General features: G+C 38.4%; 1 protein-coding gene across 1 annotated transcript; it reads left to right on the top strand.

The window, feature by feature from the left end:
• The first annotated feature begins 13,949 nt into the window (after nucleotides 1–13,949).
• On the top strand, nucleotides 13,950–19,535 carry LOC147076325 (uncharacterized). The gene is made up of 2 exons (XM_085941710.1): nucleotides 13,950–14,377; nucleotides 17,017–19,535. Exons 1-2 carry the CDS (start codon nucleotides 14,117–14,119, stop codon nucleotides 17,962–17,964), a joined length of 1,209 nt encoding a protein of 402 aa, XP_085797836.1. The 5' UTR covers nucleotides 13,950–14,116; the 3' UTR covers nucleotides 17,965–19,535.
• The last annotated feature ends 1,244 nt before the right edge of the window (nucleotides 19,536–20,779 follow it).

The following is a 20,779-nucleotide window of genomic DNA, read 5'->3' on the forward strand; positions in this document are numbered from 1 at the left end:
ATAACACAAAAAGCCACAATTCAAACAAAAATACACAATTAGAATTTTTCCTCGAAACAAGCATGGCATTCATAAACTCCAAAGAAGTTATCTATTGTAATGAACGCTGATAGGTCCATAGTGACTTCACAAGCCTTGGATTTTTTACATGCAAATTCAACCATATGCATGGATACTTTTTCAATATTGTCGGCGAAAACACCAATTAGGTAGGTACAAAAGCGTCGATGACATTGAGCTACTTTCCAAGCTGGTAGTCGGCGAGTTTAAAAGCGGGTGTATCAGCTAGTCCGATTGTGATGATGACACACAAAACTTTCCACTCGCTCAGAAGCTAACAAGCTAGCGAGTTGAAACCATCATTTTTGGTACTATTTGACAGGACATATTGAGTAGTTCGTTTTTTTACCAGCAGGTTCGCCACTATCAGACGCAGATTGGCCCACACGCCAGCGAGTAGCGAGTAATCTAGCCCGGCTTTCAACTTTTCTCGGTAGATTGTTTACAATCTGCTTGTAAGCTAGTTCGATGATGACTCTGAGCGAGTTTACAAGCAGGCTTGTAGCTTGTAAAGTAGCTCAATGTCATTGATGCTTTAGACACTTAACTAGTGTCATAAACGTAATCCGATCCCTGCGGCAACGGTCTACGATCGGATTTTATTGCTTAGGGTCGAAATGTTTTTAAACGATCGACACATTAACAGTTTTTAAATTTTTTTTGACAATATTTTAGCTCGGTATACCCGATAAGTAGCTCATTATAAAAGTTAATAAAAGTATGGAGAAAATCATAAACTAAAATGTCAACGAATGTTTCCTCGCTACATTCGAGATCTCGCTACGTCGGTGATCGTAATAACCGAGTTCAACTGTAATTATATTCTTGAACATGCATAATTTGACAACATCTCATGCATATACCCCACGGCCCCCACATCCTGAAGCGGGCCCCCAGGCCAGGATGTTTGGCATGCCCCTTACCTATCGCCAAGGTTAAGGGCAGTTCGATATTATATAAATAGTAGAGTTCCCCAAATGATATTTCACGGACCCCATGTTTCTGTGAGGTACAATTATTAAGGGTGTTCTGTGTGTTTTTAGTGATTTTTTATATATTATCTCGATAAATCCACTTGAATTGTTGACATAATATTATAAAGCACTGATCGCAACCCCCTTTTATGGTTGCCAAGTAACATGCGACTATTCGCTATATTGGATTTTTATTAGTCAGGAAACGCACATACACGTGAATAATTATTTAATTATATCGATCATATTTCATCATATATGAATAAATGTTAATATTTTTGCGGTGTCTGTTTATCTCACTTAACTGGTCGACCCCCCATGCTGGGTCCACCCTATGCCCGGGCCCCCAGGCTAGAGCCTCGTCGACCCCCCTTGTGGGCGCCATGATATACCCATTAGAAAAAATTCACCCGGCGGGACTCGAGTTTTTTTTTATAACATAGGTACTTGCATTTGAAAAAAAAACTAAATATTTGGAGTGGTCCGTGAAGTCGGTTTGTAATTAAGACATTTAATTGATACCTACATTGATGTAATACACAAAAACCAATAGCCAACATTAATAACGCAATTTGATAAGCATTTCGTGAAAAAACTATTGGTTACATTCGTCGTAATTAACTAGAATGCCCGTGGTTTAATCGAAAAAGCACACTGGGGCGAATCCAGCGGTTACAGGTTCAAGTCCCGTTGGGTGAAAGAAGTTTTTTTTAGTGGGTATTCTGCAGTTTTTTGGACATATTATTGTTCATCGCAGATCAGATAAGGAAAGACTGGCAGTTTTGGGTAGTCTCCAGGGAAGGCGAAGCAGAGGAAGTGCGTCCGTGCGCTGGCGGCGGCATTCACTCTGCCCTGCGAGAAGCAGGTGATCGAGAGGGGTGGAAAGTCTCGGTCGCTCAAACGATGAAAAAAATCCAAGGTGGTCACGATCCTCAGCCATGAGGGAACGACCGAGAAGATGAATTATTGTGGTGTTTACCAATTTAATAATGCTTTATGTGTTTACTCTCGTGGTGCAGTGGGTAAGGCGATGGCCTTCCACACGAGAGTTCTGGGTTCGATTCCCGGTCATGACAAAAACATTTATGTGTTTTTCTCAAAGCCTGGGTGTTTGTGATTGTTCAAAAATTACTAACAACCACCTTGTACGAAAAAGCAAGGACATGGTTATTAATAATTCTAAAAACAAAAAAAAAATGTTATTCTTAGTGCGGTTGCTGCCAAAAGTTGGTAAGTCGATAATTTAGGTATTTAGAGTTAACAACGGTTAATGTGTCTATACATAAATATCTATGCTAGAAAAAAATTAAGCAATTACTCCATAACATGATTTCGCGACTTACCAACTGTTGGCAGTGTTTATTGGATTTTACTTTTTTTTTTAGGTTGGCTCAGTCGACCCGGAAATGATACAGACTGCCATGGTCAGACTCAATAATGGCGATAAATTCGGCAGCACTGTCGCGGAAATCGCCAAAGAAATATCGGTGGGTACCTAGAGCAACACGTTTAGCTATCGTCGACCCTTTGACTCCCACTTATCCTGGTTACATGTAAATTGTATGTATTTTATTTCACCGTAGCATAGTTCGCCGTGAGCTTTCTTATCGGAAAGAGATCGTGGAGCATTTCAGACAATAATGTTCCAATTTTTTAAGATCCTAACCTAACCTAACTTAACAAATAATCCAGTGTATCGTCTATTTTCAAAATTTGTTTACACTGGCTTCCTGTAAGCCGACAAGAACCGTGTTTATTTAGACATGAATTTTATCTCAGTACTACAACTCAAAGAGGTTGGATAGTCTTTAATATGCGACCATATATTTCTGTGGGAGTGGTCAATGGTAGATGAAAGTCGATCGTGATTATTCGTGATGATGGAGAATTGAGAGTTTCTTTATGGTTACATAAGTACAAGGGTACAATCGGTACAATATAATAGAGGTAGGTGTTATTTTCCAAGGCATTAAGTTCTCTAGCAAGATACAAGTTTATCAAGTGAATGTTACGGAGAGAGGACCACACCATCGACCATTCCCACAGTGGTGAACCCGACGTTCCACGCAACCTTCTGAACAAGCAGACATGATAGCAACACAACCGCAAATTCAACCTATTCAAGATGATACCGGGAGGATACGACACACCTAGCCCCACCGCAACCAGTAACAGCGGACTTTCGAAGGTCGGAGAAGTCAACAGGGTCGCCGTACGAATTCCACCCTTCTGCCTGGAGGATCCAGAGATGTGGTTCTGCATGGCAGAAAAGAGTTTTACAGCATCAGGAGTCGTAATGGAAGAGACCAAGTTCAGGTACATCCTGGGAGCATTGGACCCACGATACGCTTCCGAGGTGCGAGACATCATATTACGCCCACCAGACGAGGGACAATACCAGCTTTTGAAAAAGGAATTGATACATCGCCTCAGCTCCACTCAAGAGCAAAAAACAAGACGTCTTCTAGAACACGAAGAGATGGGGCATCGGAAACCATCACAGTTCCTACGTCATTTAAGGACGCTTATTAATTTTCGACAAATTCCTAAGAATTGGGAAGAAGATGGGTAGGTTGCCACACACCATGCAGGTAGCGCTCGCCACCCAAAAGGACACACATCTAGACAAAGTTGCGGACCTTGCTGATGCCATGGTTGAAGCCACAGACCATCAATCTCGGAGGCAACTATGGAAACACTGATTGAGACCAGGATGCGGAAACTCACTCAAATGACAAGCATCCGAGATGAAATCACCGGCATCCACAGTTGCGACTCATGTCCACGGGTAAAACGGCCGACGAGAGAAGACACCCAAGGCAAATGCTGGTACCATCATTTATGTTCGGAGCAACCGCACAGAAAATTTAATTGATTAACATTAATTTGAAAGCGATTCATGTCATGGATTCTACTGACACTGCTTGGTTCTCACAGATATCTACCATTGATAGCCACATTTCCAATACAACAGGACAAGGTGAAGTGTGATACGGCGAACTGCATACGTACAAATTTCTGGGCACGACTTAACCTAACTAAATTCTAACATAGCAATTAAAAAAATAAGGTGATTTCAACATTATTTGACAAAAATATTGATTATTGACATATTGTATCTTGTTTTTCAAAATTCACAGCGGATGAACCCAAGATTCAAGGCTGACGGACTGAGGATGGATTTAGAACGCAAGATGAGATGCGCCTGCAAATCCGGTTAGTAATATCATGACTTCACGTCAGCGGCGAGCGGTGGAAGTAGGCTGTTATGATCCGACATAAATAGAGCACACAAAACTTTGTCAGTCAAACTTAGTTGTTTACTTTGAACTGAGAGTACAATTTGCAGATGGGGTTGGTTAGTTTTTAAAATTCAGTTATACCCTGCTTAAGCCAAACCGTAACAGTTAATGTAATATGCTATGGACGATACGTCAAAAAATAGTGCACACTTTTTCAGTCATACTTATTTGTTTTCGTTGAATTAAAAATACAAATTACAGATGGTGTTAGACAATTTTTTTAAGTTCATTAAATTAAACCCTGCATATTAAAAACCATACAGATAAAAAATATTCTTATATCTATAAAAGATCTAAAATTATGTATGATTTTAATGGCATAATTTTCGACATTGTATAGGTAGGTACACCCGATCCTCTTTTTGCACGGTTTCGAAATAACAGTTTAAAAAAAAGTACCGATTATTTCTTATTTACACTGATTTTTTTGCTTTAACACGGTTGAAAAAAACTAAAAAGCATAAAAATATATATTTATGTATGTACATATTTATCAAAAAATTGCGTTGCAATGGACCGCACACTGCTGGTGCATACATATGTTGTCACCGGATGCCGCCCAGACATACATACGTACATACATGGCGCCACTAGTCAGTCACTTTGGGTTTGATACAAGACGCGCCGCGTGCTTCAGTTTAAATATTTCCAGCGATGAGTGATTTTTCGCCAGCGAAAGCGAAAAACAGCAGTAAACGGACACGTTTATTGTCAAGTGGCGACACTGAATGAATATATTTCTCTGTGCTAAATTTAATTCATATCATATCAATAATAAATAAATTCAATTTATTTTTGGGTTCAATAATTTCGTATTTTGAGCTGATTTTATGTAATGGAACCTATCTACCATTTTTGTATGGGCACCTTATCTTTTTTTACACGGTTTTGTTTTGCACGGTAGTCTTTGGTATGTATCTCCCATGCAAAAAGGATCGGGTGTACTAAAGGGGGGGTGGACATGCTCAGCGTAGGTAAAAATGGAGCTTTTGTTCTATTTTTAGCAAGAGGTTTAAAAGAATACTATTTTATGTAATAAAAATACTTTATGCAGTCATCAAATGTTTAAAATAAATATAAAGGATAATAAGGCTTCAAAAATATATAAATAGATTATCTACAACGTTTAAGGTATGTCCAGGATCATGCTTTGAAAATAGAAAAAAAGCTCCATTTAGACCCACGCTGAGCACGTCCGCCCTTAAATGAATATTTTTTTACTAATATCTACTCTGGCTTTGATTAGACGAGGTTTATTTAAAATTTAAAAACTAACTAACACTATGTATACAATTGTTGTCTTAGCTCAATGAAAACAGCTTAGCTCACGTTTGACTGACAAAGCTTAATATGCACCATTCATGTTGAATCTTAACAGCCTACCTTCACCCTTCGCTTCCGCTTCATGTATATTATGGACAAGAGACAGTGAGAGGGGTGCCAAGGTAAGATAAGGCAATATAACAGGCACGATCTAGAAAGAGTTCTTCAAGAGTAAGCGAGATGCGATGTTGTCATCTAAAGGCGTCTATATGCAAAAACAAAAATGTTCAGGAAAGATTAAAAACACTAAACTTAGCGAAATAAAAAGGTAAGTACACACTTACATCAATTTCAATGTTGTTTATTTCGAAAGATAAGCAGTTTATTATTTTAAAATCGATATTTTAAGATAACACAGAATAGAGCAAACAATAAAAACATAAAAATAAAAAAATCGAATTTAAACAAAGTTCAATCTCTTTGAATTTAAAGTATTAAATTGTACATCGCATATTATAGACCTCTCTTCCATGTTAGCCAACCTTTCCGAACGAATTTTGGCAATAAGTGTGGCGATATTATGAAAATGAAAATCCGCACGCTGTGTATACTGTTATATAGGCCCTTTAAATACTATAAAATCACTTTTGATATCAATGTTTTATATACACCCTGTCAAGAGCGAGCTGGCCAAATTCCGGGAAGGCAGGCTGCAGGTACAAGACTACGCGATCCTACAACAACTTATAGTAGTCGATACCTGCGATAGGTCATTATTAGACTTTTTTTATTGTTATTGTATCACATAATCCCATTTGGAAAATGCTGATGTAATATCCTGTTTTTTTTCTGTCCAGGCATTGTCGAGAAGGTCATAAACTCTGACAGATATGTGCTGCCGAAGTTCGCCGGTGTCAACTGTTTCAACAACCAAATCGAGAGCACGTCGAAGCAGACTAAGTGGGACAAATTCTGGGAGTGCTTCCGCAGTACAAACTATTTGGCTGTCTGCCGTAAGGAGAGATGCGATGATACCAGAAACGAAGACTTCTTCAAAGGTGGCTATCCGGTGAGGACTGTGTTGGAAACGATTTCTCATTCTCTTCCATCGTTAAATTCAATATTCAATAAGCCGAATGAAGAAATACCAGCTTCTTGTAGTGCGGTAACAGATGCAAACATGTCACACTTCCCTGAAGCATTCGACATGCCGGACGTTGAAACACCTAGTCTGCGGACAGATGAAAACCTTGCGCAGTCAACTGAAGATAAGACTGATGTAGAAATGCCCAGTCTGCCGGCGGATCGTAACCTCCCCGAGTACAATAGAGAATTCGACAATTCCTATATAGAAACGTCTTTACCTGCCGGTCCGTCAAGTGAAGAAAACATTCCGATGCTCACGGGAGAATTCAACGAGCCGGATAGAGAAACGGCTGCATCTTCTACTCCGCTGACGGACGGATACCCTTCCGAGTTCAAATTTGAAGTGCCCAATGAGATAGCTGGCTTGGAAGAAGAATTTATGATTGAAATGTAAATGTCGGTGCAGTGCATGACAGTCATATCGTCTAAGTGTTGTAGGTTGTAGGTTTTTACCTACATATAAATTTACTGTCTGAGTGTACGCTACTTACTCTACTGTTTATTTTTTGTTACGAATTGCTCCCCCTCGTTTCGACAGCCAGCTTTCGCCAAAGGGTGCGACGGTTTGTCTGTAATATTTTTTTAATGGTGGTGTACGCTTCTGCTCAATAGCAGAAGCTCTCCCAGAATTTCGGTACTGCATTCGGACATTTTTGATTTTTACAGTATTATTGAATCTCATGTGACTTGTCTAGAATATTTTTGTTTCGGTGAGCATCTTTATTTTTAAATTTCTGTCTGTCTATTATAACTCAAAAACCACTGGACCAATATCGATAACACTTTCGCAGCTTATAAACTACATTGTTAGAGCAAATATGGTAGAGTTTCATATCGATATCTCGAAAGGTTCCGAAGTTAAGATGAAAATTCTTGAAACAATTCATCATGAGTTGGTAAAGATGTCAGATAGCAGCGGCGAAGTAGGGAGGTGAGGTTCAAGTAGAGATGCGTACATCTTATTATTGTCTATCTAATTGTATCAGTCTATTTCTTCATTTCGTCTACATCTACTCTATATTTAAAATATTTCACGCAGACAAAATCGCGGGTTGTCACCGATTCAATTTTAAGCTTAGTGCGGATCGAATCGTGGCACTCCTGCACTCGGTCGGTCATGTGGCATAGCCAACCTTTAATTTCTGATGGGAGCATAAACAAGAGCACAAGAGCATAGACAACTGAAGCTTTATATCAACAGTTTCCGTTTAGTTATAGCGTTATGCTGTGGAATTGTTGCTACATCCGATTCAGTATTAATCTCAAAAATCAAGATAATTCATGTTGCCTATATGTAGTATTTAGGTGACGATGTAAAATGTTAACTGTCGTTTAATTTTGTATTATTTTTTAAATCCTGTTAAATTATAACGTATCAAACTGACGCAAAACTGCGTCAGATAAAATATGTTCTTGTTTACTTATGCATGTGAATCGAACAAAATAAAATGGTATTCATTAATAAATCAATGGAGTTATCATTTACTTGGTAGATTTTACAGAATGATAATAACATAAATCATTTTTAATTCTAGAGGCTGGATTATTAGTCGATAGCTATTTTGGTAGTGACACGTTACCAAGACTACAAAAATTCTTCTTCTTCGGCCATGTTTAGCCTCTAGATGGAGCATATGGATACCACACGGCACCACCAAGAATCCTTGTCGCTCGCCAGTCTTCTTGCGCTATTCCAGGTCATAACGGCATTCCAGTATACACTCTACAGATAGTATTTAGCGGCCTTCCAGGACACCGGAATCCAGTTCGCTTGAAGAACAGGCAATTCATAACTCTTTCAAATCTTCTGTGTCTTTGGCTTTTCACCACTAAGATCTATCGCAGATCCAGAGGGTTTTAGGGTAGCTCTGTGGTCATTTAGAACCTCTTGGGTATTGTTGTATGTAATTATTTGTCCGCTAACATTGCCTTTCCTTCATTTTAGCGACATACATTGCATACTCTTGTCTGCTTCCGTATCCAATGGTGTTTTTTGTAATCTTTCCACATTATGCCCAACATGAACCTGTCAATGTCATGCTATACTATTCTTTCTTAGACGATCTTTGGCGGTCTATGATTCACACGTAAGAGAGTAAACGAAAGAAAACGTAAATATAGAGTTCATACTGACGTTTGAAACGCACTCCTCTGGCAAAAGTGGATTTTCTAGCTGGAATCGCACCAATGGATGGATGTCCGCAGAGAAGTAGCCGCCAATGTAAATTACACAGCCCGAATGTGCGATGAAAGACACCCACTATGTAGAAATACACCGACACAATTACATTTGAAGTCCAGGAAAATCTTCCTTAAATGCCGCGAGAGACGGAACTGCATAGCCTTCACGTAGGGGCATGCAGAACCACTGTTTGGAGGACAATGAATCGCATACGATCTAGGGTGACCAGAACTAAAAACAATATGAAGAAGTGGAGATCCTCTGATGATTCTCTAAACTGGTAATATGGTGCCTGCGCAACAGTTGACAGTTTATCTGCTGGTTGCATCCAGCTAAACTATCGGTGACATAGATGCATCTCTCGGACAGACACGACAGAAGAAGAAGTAGAACTCAGCATCGTATCTCCTCATCCAATTGTCGCCGTCACCGTTTGGCCCATAAATACAGCAAATTAATTTTCTTTCAATAATTCATACCCATTCATTTACTGACCACCTTCAAATTGTATCTAAAATGAAAGCCAATTTCTTCTTTTTTAAATGCGTCTTTCTATGATTCGTCATATTACTCATGTACTTCGACGTAAATTCACAATCGCCGCACTCAATCAGCTTTCTTTCGACGTGCGTCAACTTGTGCCGCCGCAGACCGCTCGACGTCCTGAACTTAAAGCTGCAACTGCCGCAGCAAAACGGTCGTTCACCCGTATGTATATATCTGTGCGCTTTCATCTCACTGGCTCTAGCGCTTTTATACTGACAAACATCGCAACTGTACGATTTAACACCGCTATGAATCAAATTGTGCGATTTCATATCACACTCTCTTTTGCAAGTGTAATCACAGATGGCGCAAATAACAGGCTTCGTGCTGTCAGTGTGAATTAACCGATGTTTTCTTACGTCGATTATAGTTTTAGTTTTAAACTGACATATATCGCAAGAAAACGGTTTCTCTTCCGAGTGTATTACTCTGTGTCGCTTCATATTGTTTGCTCTACGACATCTATAATGGCATATATCACAAGCGTACGGTCTGTACTCCGTATGTATAATTTCATGCTTTTTCAATTCGCATAGTTCCGTAAACATAAAAAGACACGTAGGACATTCAAACTGCTTTACAGCCGTATGTATCCGCCGATGACGTTTCATATGACTGACTGTCTTAAAAGTACCGTTGCAAACATCGCACGAATACGGTTTCGCATCGCTATGCAACGTCTTGTGCCTATTCAGATGACCCAGCGTCCTGCACTCGTAATCGCACTCCGGACACTTGAAAGGCTTCTCATCCGTATGCGTCATTTTATGTATTTTCAAGTGGCTCGATTTGCTGCATCTGTACTGGCATAAATTGCAAACAAACGGTTTGATATCTCTACTCGGCGGTAATTCGTGGCAGTCTTTGTGTTGTTTTAGTGTTTTTAAGCGGTCGAAATACCTGTTACAGAAACCACATACGAAATTACGGTTGTAAAAGGACAACCTAGGTAATTGAATTACTGGTGTTTCTTTTGTTAATTCAAATTGTAGATTTCTTTTATAAGTCATTGACAAATAATCGTCTATAGGAGTTTCTAGTCTGTCCTTTTTTCTACTTAGGATATCTGTAAATATTTTATTATATTGCCACGTGTTTCGTTTTAAATTATTACATACTTCTTCTTTTACCGGTGAATCCCTATCTATGTGACTAACTTCAGAGTGATTTCTTCGGTATTCTTGTAAACTGCAGTTAAGAGACAGATCTGAATGGATTTCACGGATTTTTTGAGCTGCATCGTTTGTAATCTAAAAGAAAAAACATTATGCATTATATCAGGGGCCACATTCGTCTATTAGTTTTAATTATAGTCCGTTTACGCGTACATCCGCCCCTGACCACAAAAGAGAAGATATAAGAAGTGTAAAAATATAATATATGCCAGTGGCGAAGGTAGGCTATTAAGATCCAACATAAATAGTAAACACTAAACATTGTTAGTCAAACGTATTATTGTTTTCATTGAACTAATTCTACAAATTGCAGATAGTCTTGGTTATTTTTTAAAAATCAATTAAACCCTGCCCCATGAAACTGTAATACTGTAGCAATCATACCACTCATTAAATGAGTGACACATTTTAATGTTTGTTTTGTTTTCAAAACAAAACAATAGAGCGATAATATTAGTCATATTTTCTCAATCATAACTAGATCGGTAGGGCCTGATATGATTCGTAATTGCGACATTATCTCTTGTAATATATTATGTATTGCATTTGTATAAATTGGAAGGACAGTGTAGGAATCCCTCATCGAGTCGATCACGAGTTTGTCACTCGACATAGTCAACCATCATTCCACTCGAGTCCAGTCTCTCAAACAGATCTCAATCACATTTCCTACCAGTGTAACTCTCTGTACACTGCATCAAGACCAGTGACGTCCGGTGGGGGTAAGCAGATTGAACGTCGCTTGGGGGCGGCAGTTACCCAAAGGGCGGCAAATCGAGAAGAATCATTAGGTGTATATATAGAAATAGCTACCTAAGCTTAGTAATAACGGAAATATCTTTCCATTAAAAAAATCAGCTATTAGATACCTTTTTTATGGGGTTCGCGCAATGACATTAATATGGACGAAGCATCTAGAAAATAAAATGACACTCACTTTGTGTCGGGTCTGCCGGATGGCGAAATTCATATTTTAATATCGGTATCCTTGCTCAAATGAACATTCTGCTTGCAAGCGGTCTGGCGACACCGCTGGGTCTGCCCATACAAAATTTCTGACTGTCAGGTTTCGACTCCACCGTTATTATTGTGTTACAAAATGCCAATGTGCCTAGTTAAAAATTGTAAAAAAATCTACTAAACACTCCAAGAAAGATGGGATATCACTTTTCATGTGTTAGTATTATTTATTATTTATAAAATGCCATTTTAAGATATTGATGAATGTTTATTCAATGCAATTGAATGACAGGAACCATTGGACAGTCAGTCGCCTGTGATTCGCTGAGCTCACTTGCGTCTAATCTCCGAGAAGTCGTAAGTAACCGAGAATCTGTTTCTAACGCAATGAGTCATGACACTAATACGCCATTACAATAAAGGTTATATTACTAAAATTCTCGAAGCTTGTATCGCATAATGGAAACGGATTCGTCATATGGTCACGTTACATCTACCTATACATCTGTGAATGACTTTCATGTACAATTTCTCGTGCGCGCCGGGTATGAAGTGAGTTGTCCATTTAATATGTCATTGGGTTCGCGATGTCTAGTTTACTTCCGTTGTCCTTGGACGTCACGTTCTTGGTGAACAGCAATGACACGTGCATACCTAATTTAAAATTTATCCAAATATGTACCTACCTATCTGAAATCGTAGAATCGCAATATTGTCTATTGAAGCAGAGATGGCATTTAAATTAGATTTAGTGGTATAAGTATATCTTGTTAGTAATGTATAAATACAACACATTTCTTAAATATATGAGTCACAAAAGGATGATAAAAAGTAGGTACTGTATATAAAAAATGTGGTGGTATTTTGGCACTGCCTAGGGGCGGCATTTTGTCTAGGGACGTCACTGATCAAGACAATAAACATCTATATCCATCTACATCGCTGCCTCTATCAACTCACCTGCCTCGACCATCTACTGCCAAAATACATTTTAGATTAATGGTCCGTAATTTTCTAAAAAAACATTTGGAGTACAGGTATAATTCTTGTAAAAACGAGACCTCTTTTATCGGTAGCATAACGCTCTACCTACCCTATTATCGGTGGTTAGCAAACGGTTGTTTTAATTACCTTTTCACAATGATTGTTTCTTTCATTCATAGTTCCACATTTAGGCGATAAGCGATTGTATGAATATCTATCAAAACTTCTATGAAAAGAGTCGGGCGATTCCGTTTTGATATCTCTATTAAATTCTTCATTGAAAGAGTGTTTTATATCTTGGATTTCGTGCTTTATAAACACTGTTTGGCTCGAACAACCAGCCGCAGAACTAAATTCATTCAATTTTCTCTCTTTGGTGTCATGTTTCGCTGAGTCTATCTCGCAATGGCGCGTACGTTCGTCATTTTCTTGTTTGATATTCATTTTGGGATACTTTTTAATACATCCAACCGATTAGTTGTCGGTTTTGGTGACTATATTGCGTTTATTGTTCAATGCTATCGGCCTTTGTTTGTGGTTGTTTTAAACGTCAAAACAGTATATGGTCAAAACGTAGAATGCGCATAGACAATCGATCGATTGTCAAATTTTATAGACAACAGAATGCTCTGAAACAAATAGTTCATAATTTTATTAATTGTAAAAAAATCCTTATTATATTATTTAAATGAAGACAACATGATACTAGTATTATATCTCAACACGTTTTCAATATTGTTATACGATTACAGCCACATTCGTTGGAAAATAAACAAATGTATCGTGTTGTGATTAGTATTATGACAGCTGTCATTTGATAAAGTAATAAACAAAAACATAAAAACAATGCTTTGACCATAGACATTTTTGTGATATTGCCTATAGAAAAATACTTAAAATTAATTCCATTAAAATTCCGCGGCACAATCGCCTGACAAAATAATCTACCATTAGCGCTCCACGATACAATGAGATTTGATAAAAGATTTTAGATTAATTTTTCACGCCTCATAAGTGAACATTACAACTCTACGTACCATAATAACCTATCTTATGCTACTTAACATTGTCACATCAAAATACACTGCATAATAGTATGTAGGTAGGTTTTGAGTTAGGTATACATTTTTTACATCTAAAAATAATAATGTAGGTAGGTATAATACCTACTTTGATTTTTTCCAATTTAAGTATAGTTTAGATACAAATTGTATGGGCCATTTCCAATATGTTTATTTTTAAAGCTACTTTGTTGCGTTACCATTTACTTATAGCAATATTTGAATATTAAAATACAACTGTACTGTCAGTCTATTTTAAATATTCACCAGCCTACAAAAACAGCTGTTATTATTTTGCCTTCACAATTTGTCTATGTTATTGATCGGCGTCACCTGAAATCCGTTCTTCGTACGTTTTCAGATTGTCGAAATTGTTAAAATTATCAATGCCGCAGGCGTAATTTTTAACAGGGATTACGCGAGGACACAGTGATACGCACGACGGACGTGCCAAACGGCCGAAATGAGCAAGAAATCAACCGATAGCATCGCATTCGTTGAAGTTCCCATCATGAATTTTGTAGAAGCCGAAATGAACTCGGACTTCTCTGACGAAGGACCCTCCACCCACGACGTTTTCATCAAAGAGGAGGAGGATACCAACAGAAAGAAAGGCAAGGAGGAAGAAGACGACGGCTCCGATTGGAATTCGTCAGATGAAAACTCGCTGGACGACTTGGAAAACAAGAAAAACAGATTCAAACAGGATCAACAAAATTCAGAGGTAAATCACCGTTCCCTGTCAAAAACAGAGCGCATATAGAGTGACGTCTCTAGGTAAAGTGCCGCCCTTAAGCAGCCTTAGAATGACGTCCCCTTACATTTTTAGTCTCATAGTGTATACCTACCTATTTTACTATCTAAAACTGACAGTTTATTGCAATAAGAATCTTTAAAAGAATGATTTAGGTAGGCACATAATATTATCTACTGAGGATTTGAGCATTTCTACGAAACCTCCTCTCAATCAGCGATGGTTTTAGGTACGTGTAGGTCTGAGGCACTGAAAAGTTTGAAGGCCCCCTTATGATTTCTTTAAACTAATCTCTGCATCCGCATCGCACGCTTGATCTTATTGTGTCATCCCCTAGCGGAGGTCGGCCACCATCAAGGTGATTTTAGCTTTGTCGTCTGCTACCCGGAACAGTTCAGTGGAGCTGCACTCGTACCAATCACGGAGGTTCTTAAGCCACGAAATGGGGCGCCGTCCTCTGCTACGCTTACCATTGATCTTTCCTTGAATGACAAGTTGGGGAATACTGTACTTTTATCCTCATAATGTGGCCGAGATACTGTACTTTCCTGATTTCATTTCGATCCATTCGATTGAGAACTTCAATATTTGTCACCCGGTCAGTCCTAAAAATTTTTAGGATGCGTCTATACAGCCACACCTCGAAAGTTTCAAGTCTCCGTGACATCTCTTGGTTTACCGTCCATACTTCCATATCATAGAAAGGAATTGAGAGAACATAATAATGTACCATACGCAGTCTCAGACCTAGGTTAAGGTCTCGATTGCTAAGGAGGCGTCTCATTTTGAGAAAGGCACTCCTTTCAATCTCAATTCTAGCTTTTATTTCCTGAGACTGGTCCTATTTCTCATTGACCCATGTACCCAAATATTTAAGAATGGGTCACACATTCAATTGGTTCGCTGTAATCACAAAATTTGTGTTGGTGTCTGGAGTCGCTATTTTTGATACTAGTAATAGTTTTGTTTTTTTGAGGTTCATGTTTAAACCATAAGAATTACTGACCTCATTAACCCTTTCTACCAGTTGATGTAAACTCTTTAAGCTGTCAGCAATCTTGATTGAGCACGCTTGATGATAAACCGCAATTGCTTTCAAAAGTTGTAATGATAGTAAGTATTCATTCCTTAATATGCTGCCCCTAAGCAACACGTGGCCAGCCTACCCCTACGGGACGTCAGTGCTCCACGGTGAGATATCTTAATAAAATATTTACAAGGACTACTCGGTTGGACATTTTCCCGATCAATTTCAATACAAACACAAAAAGAATGAACTTAGAAACGTTGACTGATGGATTCAAACTGTTGATTCATTCTGCAAGAAGCATTTCATCTCCTCCACCGTGGGCTCAAAAATTTTGTCCCAACCGGGTAGTTTAAGCGCTGGCCTATAGTGTCGTGGGTCCCAAGTTCAAATCCTGGGTCTGACAAATACACGTCATATTGTTTTTCAATTTCACGATGGCCGCACGACTTAAGCGTCGAACTACCACGACGTCGGTCCCAGGTTCGAATCCTAGGGTCTGGCAAGTAGGTACATATATTGTGTTTCAATTTGTGTATGAGTCAGAGTATGGACCTAATAGGTTGAGCAAGTGGCCGACATCCATTTCTCGTAAAAACAAAATCTGTTAATACAAATCTCCACCATGTGGAGGCCCATAATATGATTTTATTAGGATCGGACATGGTCAAAAAAAAAATATTTTTTGATGTTGATGCAGTGAGAAAAAAAAGTGCTTGTCGGTTCACGGGAAGTCAGGTGGGAACCGTGCTGATTTTCATAGCCGATTTTGGCAAAATTCATAAATTCAAGAATGAAACCTAACCTAACCTAAGAAATAATCCAGTATATTGGTTATTTTCAAAATTTGTTTGCCGCTGGCTTCCCTTACCGACAAGGACCGAAAAGAATACTCCTCATCTACGACGATGATGCATTTATGATACGTTAATCGTTGATTTTAATGTATACATGTCTTAAACTTGGTTTAGCGCCTGTGGTGGAGTAATTGATTGTTTTGATTAGGCTGTATTTAACTGGTGGATCATTGACTATTATTAATTCATTAAGCCCCTGACAAATTCTACGTATGCAGATGGCTGTATCACATTTAACCGTGCGCTGTTGTATCGGAAACCGATGGTCGTATACCATTGAGATCAAATTCATTTCTAAATAAAATACTTTAAAATAGGTACGTAATAAAATAAGAATGTTTAGTATGAAAGACAGAAGAAAATAAGTAGGTACATAAATTAGATAATATACAATCTTATCGAATAATATATATAAAATTTTGGTAGTTATCAAGTCGTACATATTAAAATTAATGTTCTAATTGAATCTAATAAAAATAGAATATTTGTCTGTCTGCAATGCTCCATGAATGTGTTATTTTTTGATCTCAGTGCTATACAGCCATCTCTTTTCGGTACGACATCTCACAGAGAACTATGATACGGCAAAATGTAATACGTACAATTTGTATATAACCCTGCCTATCCCCCTGGCACTATATAAGGCTTTCTACGACCTCTTTGTGTAGTGTTATTTTTAGTTTTGGGGCAGCAGGATAAGAAATGAACATTTTTGTCAATTCTAGAATCTGGCGCAGTGCGGTCTTGAAATGGAGGTGGAAATACCGGGCGCGTACACTTGCGAAGTGCCCATAGACAACCCGGCCCCCCGCTCGAAGAGAGCCAAACGAAAACGCCGCGTGCGGTACGGCGAGATACGCACGGAGCGACGCGTCACTCGGAAAAAACGGATCCTCGACTCGTACAACGAAAGCAACGGCTTCGATGATGACGATGATAAAAACTTTGTCTGCGACGTTTGTTACTTTGTGTGCGATAAAGAACGCGTACTTGCAAAACACAAATTGACTCATGATAACAAACCACACACGTGCGAAATCTGCGGACTCAAATTCAAACGACGCAGTTATTTAGAGCAACATAAAATAACGCACTCGGATCATAAACCGTTTACCTGTGAACAATGCGGTTATAAATGCAAACGCTCCAGCAACATGCAACAACATAAATTAAGTCACAGCGACGTGCGACGTTTCGCATGCGATATATGCGACTTCAAATGCAAACTCGCGTGCAATCTACGGCAGCACCGGTTGATTCACGGCGATCAAAAACCGTTTGGATGCGACCAATGCGATTTCCGTTGCAATTTCTCCTGCAATCTTAAAAAGCATCGGTTGATTCACACGGAAGAAAAGCCGTTTGCGTGCGAGCTGTGCGGCTATAAATGCAAACACGCCTACAATCTACAGCAGCATAAATTGGTGCATACCGGAGAAAAGCCGTTCGGTTGCACGCAGTGCGAATACCGATGCAAGTTGGCATCCGGTCTACGGCAACATCAGCGTATTCACACGGGCAATAAACCTTTTCAGTGCGATCGGTGTAGTTTTAAATGTTACACGTCCGGTAACTTGAAGAAACATAAAACAATACACGAAAATAATCCGGTCAATCAGCAAATTAATCCTGTTAACGTGAATATTGGCAACACTGTTGATGCTGGCATTTGAATATCTTGTCTGTTACAATTTCTTCTTAGTCACCATGCCATTGCTAGTATTCTTGCGTATTCCAAGGTTATGCTAAGTTTTCATAGCTCCGCCGTATAAATCCCGTGGATGGTATTAAAAGGATGCCAAAATCTAATCGGTTTGAAGAAAAAGCAGGTCAAGTTGACACTTTCTTGGTGTATCTGTAGCATTTGTCTGTCAGGTGTAATACCACTGCATGCGGTAGTTTCGATTCAGCGTGAGATTACTCTGACCTTCGTAAAATGCCATGACTCACTACCGTAAGAATGCAAGCTTTGAACGAGCAGCGCGTTGTTTTTAACCGAGTACAGCCGTGAGTCCTAGACATTCTGCATCGAGTTAAGTGACACTCCTGTCATTACCATGAGGATAGCGAGCTCTGTTTGTGATGATGTGCACCCTCAGATATTTAAAACTCTCGATACTTAAGTTTCAAATATATTATGATCACGTTATGTGCTGTCACGTGATGTCACTAGCTGTCGCTACGGGAAAAAAGGCATGTTATGTGGTTTTTCTTGGTATTTAAAATGATTTATCAGACTGATGCTCCCATCCCGTTGCACACTTTGAACCTTTAAACGAACATTTTCAGTTAGCAAAATCAGCCGAAATCGCCATAACAAAAATGAGGTCACCTCGCGCGTACCGCGCAGCATCGACACGCGCATGATTCAATGAACGTTTTTTATCATTTTCTACATGTCTACACATTTTCGACTAATGTCAAAATCGCGTGTTTTTTGTTTTTAGCGGTTGGCACTGTATTTTCTGTTAGAATGTTATCTATTATCTATGGATGCAATATCGCAAGTAATTTTAAAGTATTCACACGTAGAAACTGTTAAAATTAATTGAAATTAGCATGAATAATGAATAATAATTCAAAATACTAATACATTAGAGTTGGCACTCTCCATCATTGAATTAATAGAGATAGTGATCGTTCAAAATATTCTGCGGCATAACGAAACCATAGACTAAATTTGTCACCGTGACAGCATGACAGAACGCGACGTGCATCATAGTGCATTTGAACCTTTACTTTCGATGCTCTGCCTGTTGGTAATCTAGATCGAGACAGGTGCTACTGGGTGTAATATCTTCAAATATCCTCGTCGTCGCCTGAATAGATACTGCAGAATATCTCTGTAAGTCTTGTGGTGGACGCTTTAGGTTTTGCAATGAATTCCTTAACCTTTTCATTCCATCTCGTCGGCGTTCAACGTGTACCCTTTTTACTGGGCACACTACTCAAAACAAAAATTGTCTGGACGGACCTGTAAGAGTTGATAAGTACAGATGGTATAATAGCGACACCATTAAAGCGACGCCGTAAAACTTCATTATAAAGAGGCTTTGTTATAATACTCACCACTGTAAGAGAAATCATTTTAAAACCTAGTACTTACAGACCTTCATACGTCTGTATGCTTAAATACATAAGTATGGCTATGTATAGAACCGCAAACTTGCGTTTAGTTTCAAATAACTGTTCGCTATTTGAACAATTTTATGTGAACAGGTGTACATAGGTGCAAATAAGGTTTATCATTAAAAAAATTATATTTTAATTTTGTAAATAATGTGAAATATTATAACCCGCTATTGGATATAGCCATTGTTGTTTGTATATATAATGCATTATATATAGCTAATGAAGCATGTTTTACTGTGTATATATACTTAAATATAGATAATTTACTATTATATTATATATAAGGCTTACATTTCCAAAAACCTGTAAGTCCACATACATACTAATAAGATCATATGGGCCTTCACAGAGTGGAAGTTTGTATTAACAAAATTTTGTTTTTACCCGAAATGGATGTTAGCCACTAGCTCAACCTATTGGGTCCATACTCTGACTACAAACACAAATTGAAAAACAATATATATATTGTGTATTTGCCAGACCCAGGATTCGAACCTGGGACCCTCGACATTATCAGCTGACGCGTAAGCTGAAGTGTACGCCGTACATATTACTATATATTAATTGTATTGTCACACAATACTCAATTCTCCATACATTTTTTTTTTTTAGCTAATGAATGACTAAATATCCAAAATGTGTTTTATTTATAATATGTGCGGATAATCCTGCGATCGCTGGGGATATTTTTCGATACTGGCGAAGGGAAATTATTCATAAAACGCACGAAACATAAAATATTCATGAGTGGACTTATCGGTATTTGGAATTAGATGCCTCATATGCGCTATTATTTGAACTCCGTTATGCGTTTGAAGATCCAAGGTTTATTGCCAAACGGACGTACATAATTGGCACAATGCTGCTTAATTTTAAACTCTCAAACTGACATTGCAAAAAAACGTTTATATATAGATGGAGCCTAAATAAATGAAAATGAAACTGAAAAAAGATTACTATGACTAATAATGAAGTTAGTTGCAGGTCGTTTTGAATTGTATGTTCATTTGTAAAGTAAACTTTACAATAGTATCACTTGCATATATCAAAAACTGCAAGCAATTCAACATGATTTTAAATTCATTTGACCGGTCATTTCTGTAAATTGAATTGAATTGAATCGAACAGATTCAAGCTGTGTACTGATTTTCCTAAAAATAATTATGTTAACAGATCGAAATTGATTCTGTACAAAAAGACAATCATACATGGTCTTACTGACTATCAGTGGCGTAGCAAGAGGGGTGGGCACAGGGAACTCAGAAATAATGGGAACTGAAATACACAACGGGTAAGGCGATAGCAGGTAACCGACTCGAGTAAGGATGAATCCGTGTTAAACTTACACACGTGTCT

This window comes from Rhyacophila brunnea, unplaced genomic scaffold (genome assembly GCF_057557595.1).
Source record: "Rhyacophila brunnea isolate RB1 unplaced genomic scaffold, BYU_Rbru_1.0 scaffold_13, whole genome shotgun sequence".
Classification (NCBI taxonomy): Eukaryota; Metazoa; Arthropoda; class Insecta; order Trichoptera; family Rhyacophilidae; genus Rhyacophila; species Rhyacophila brunnea.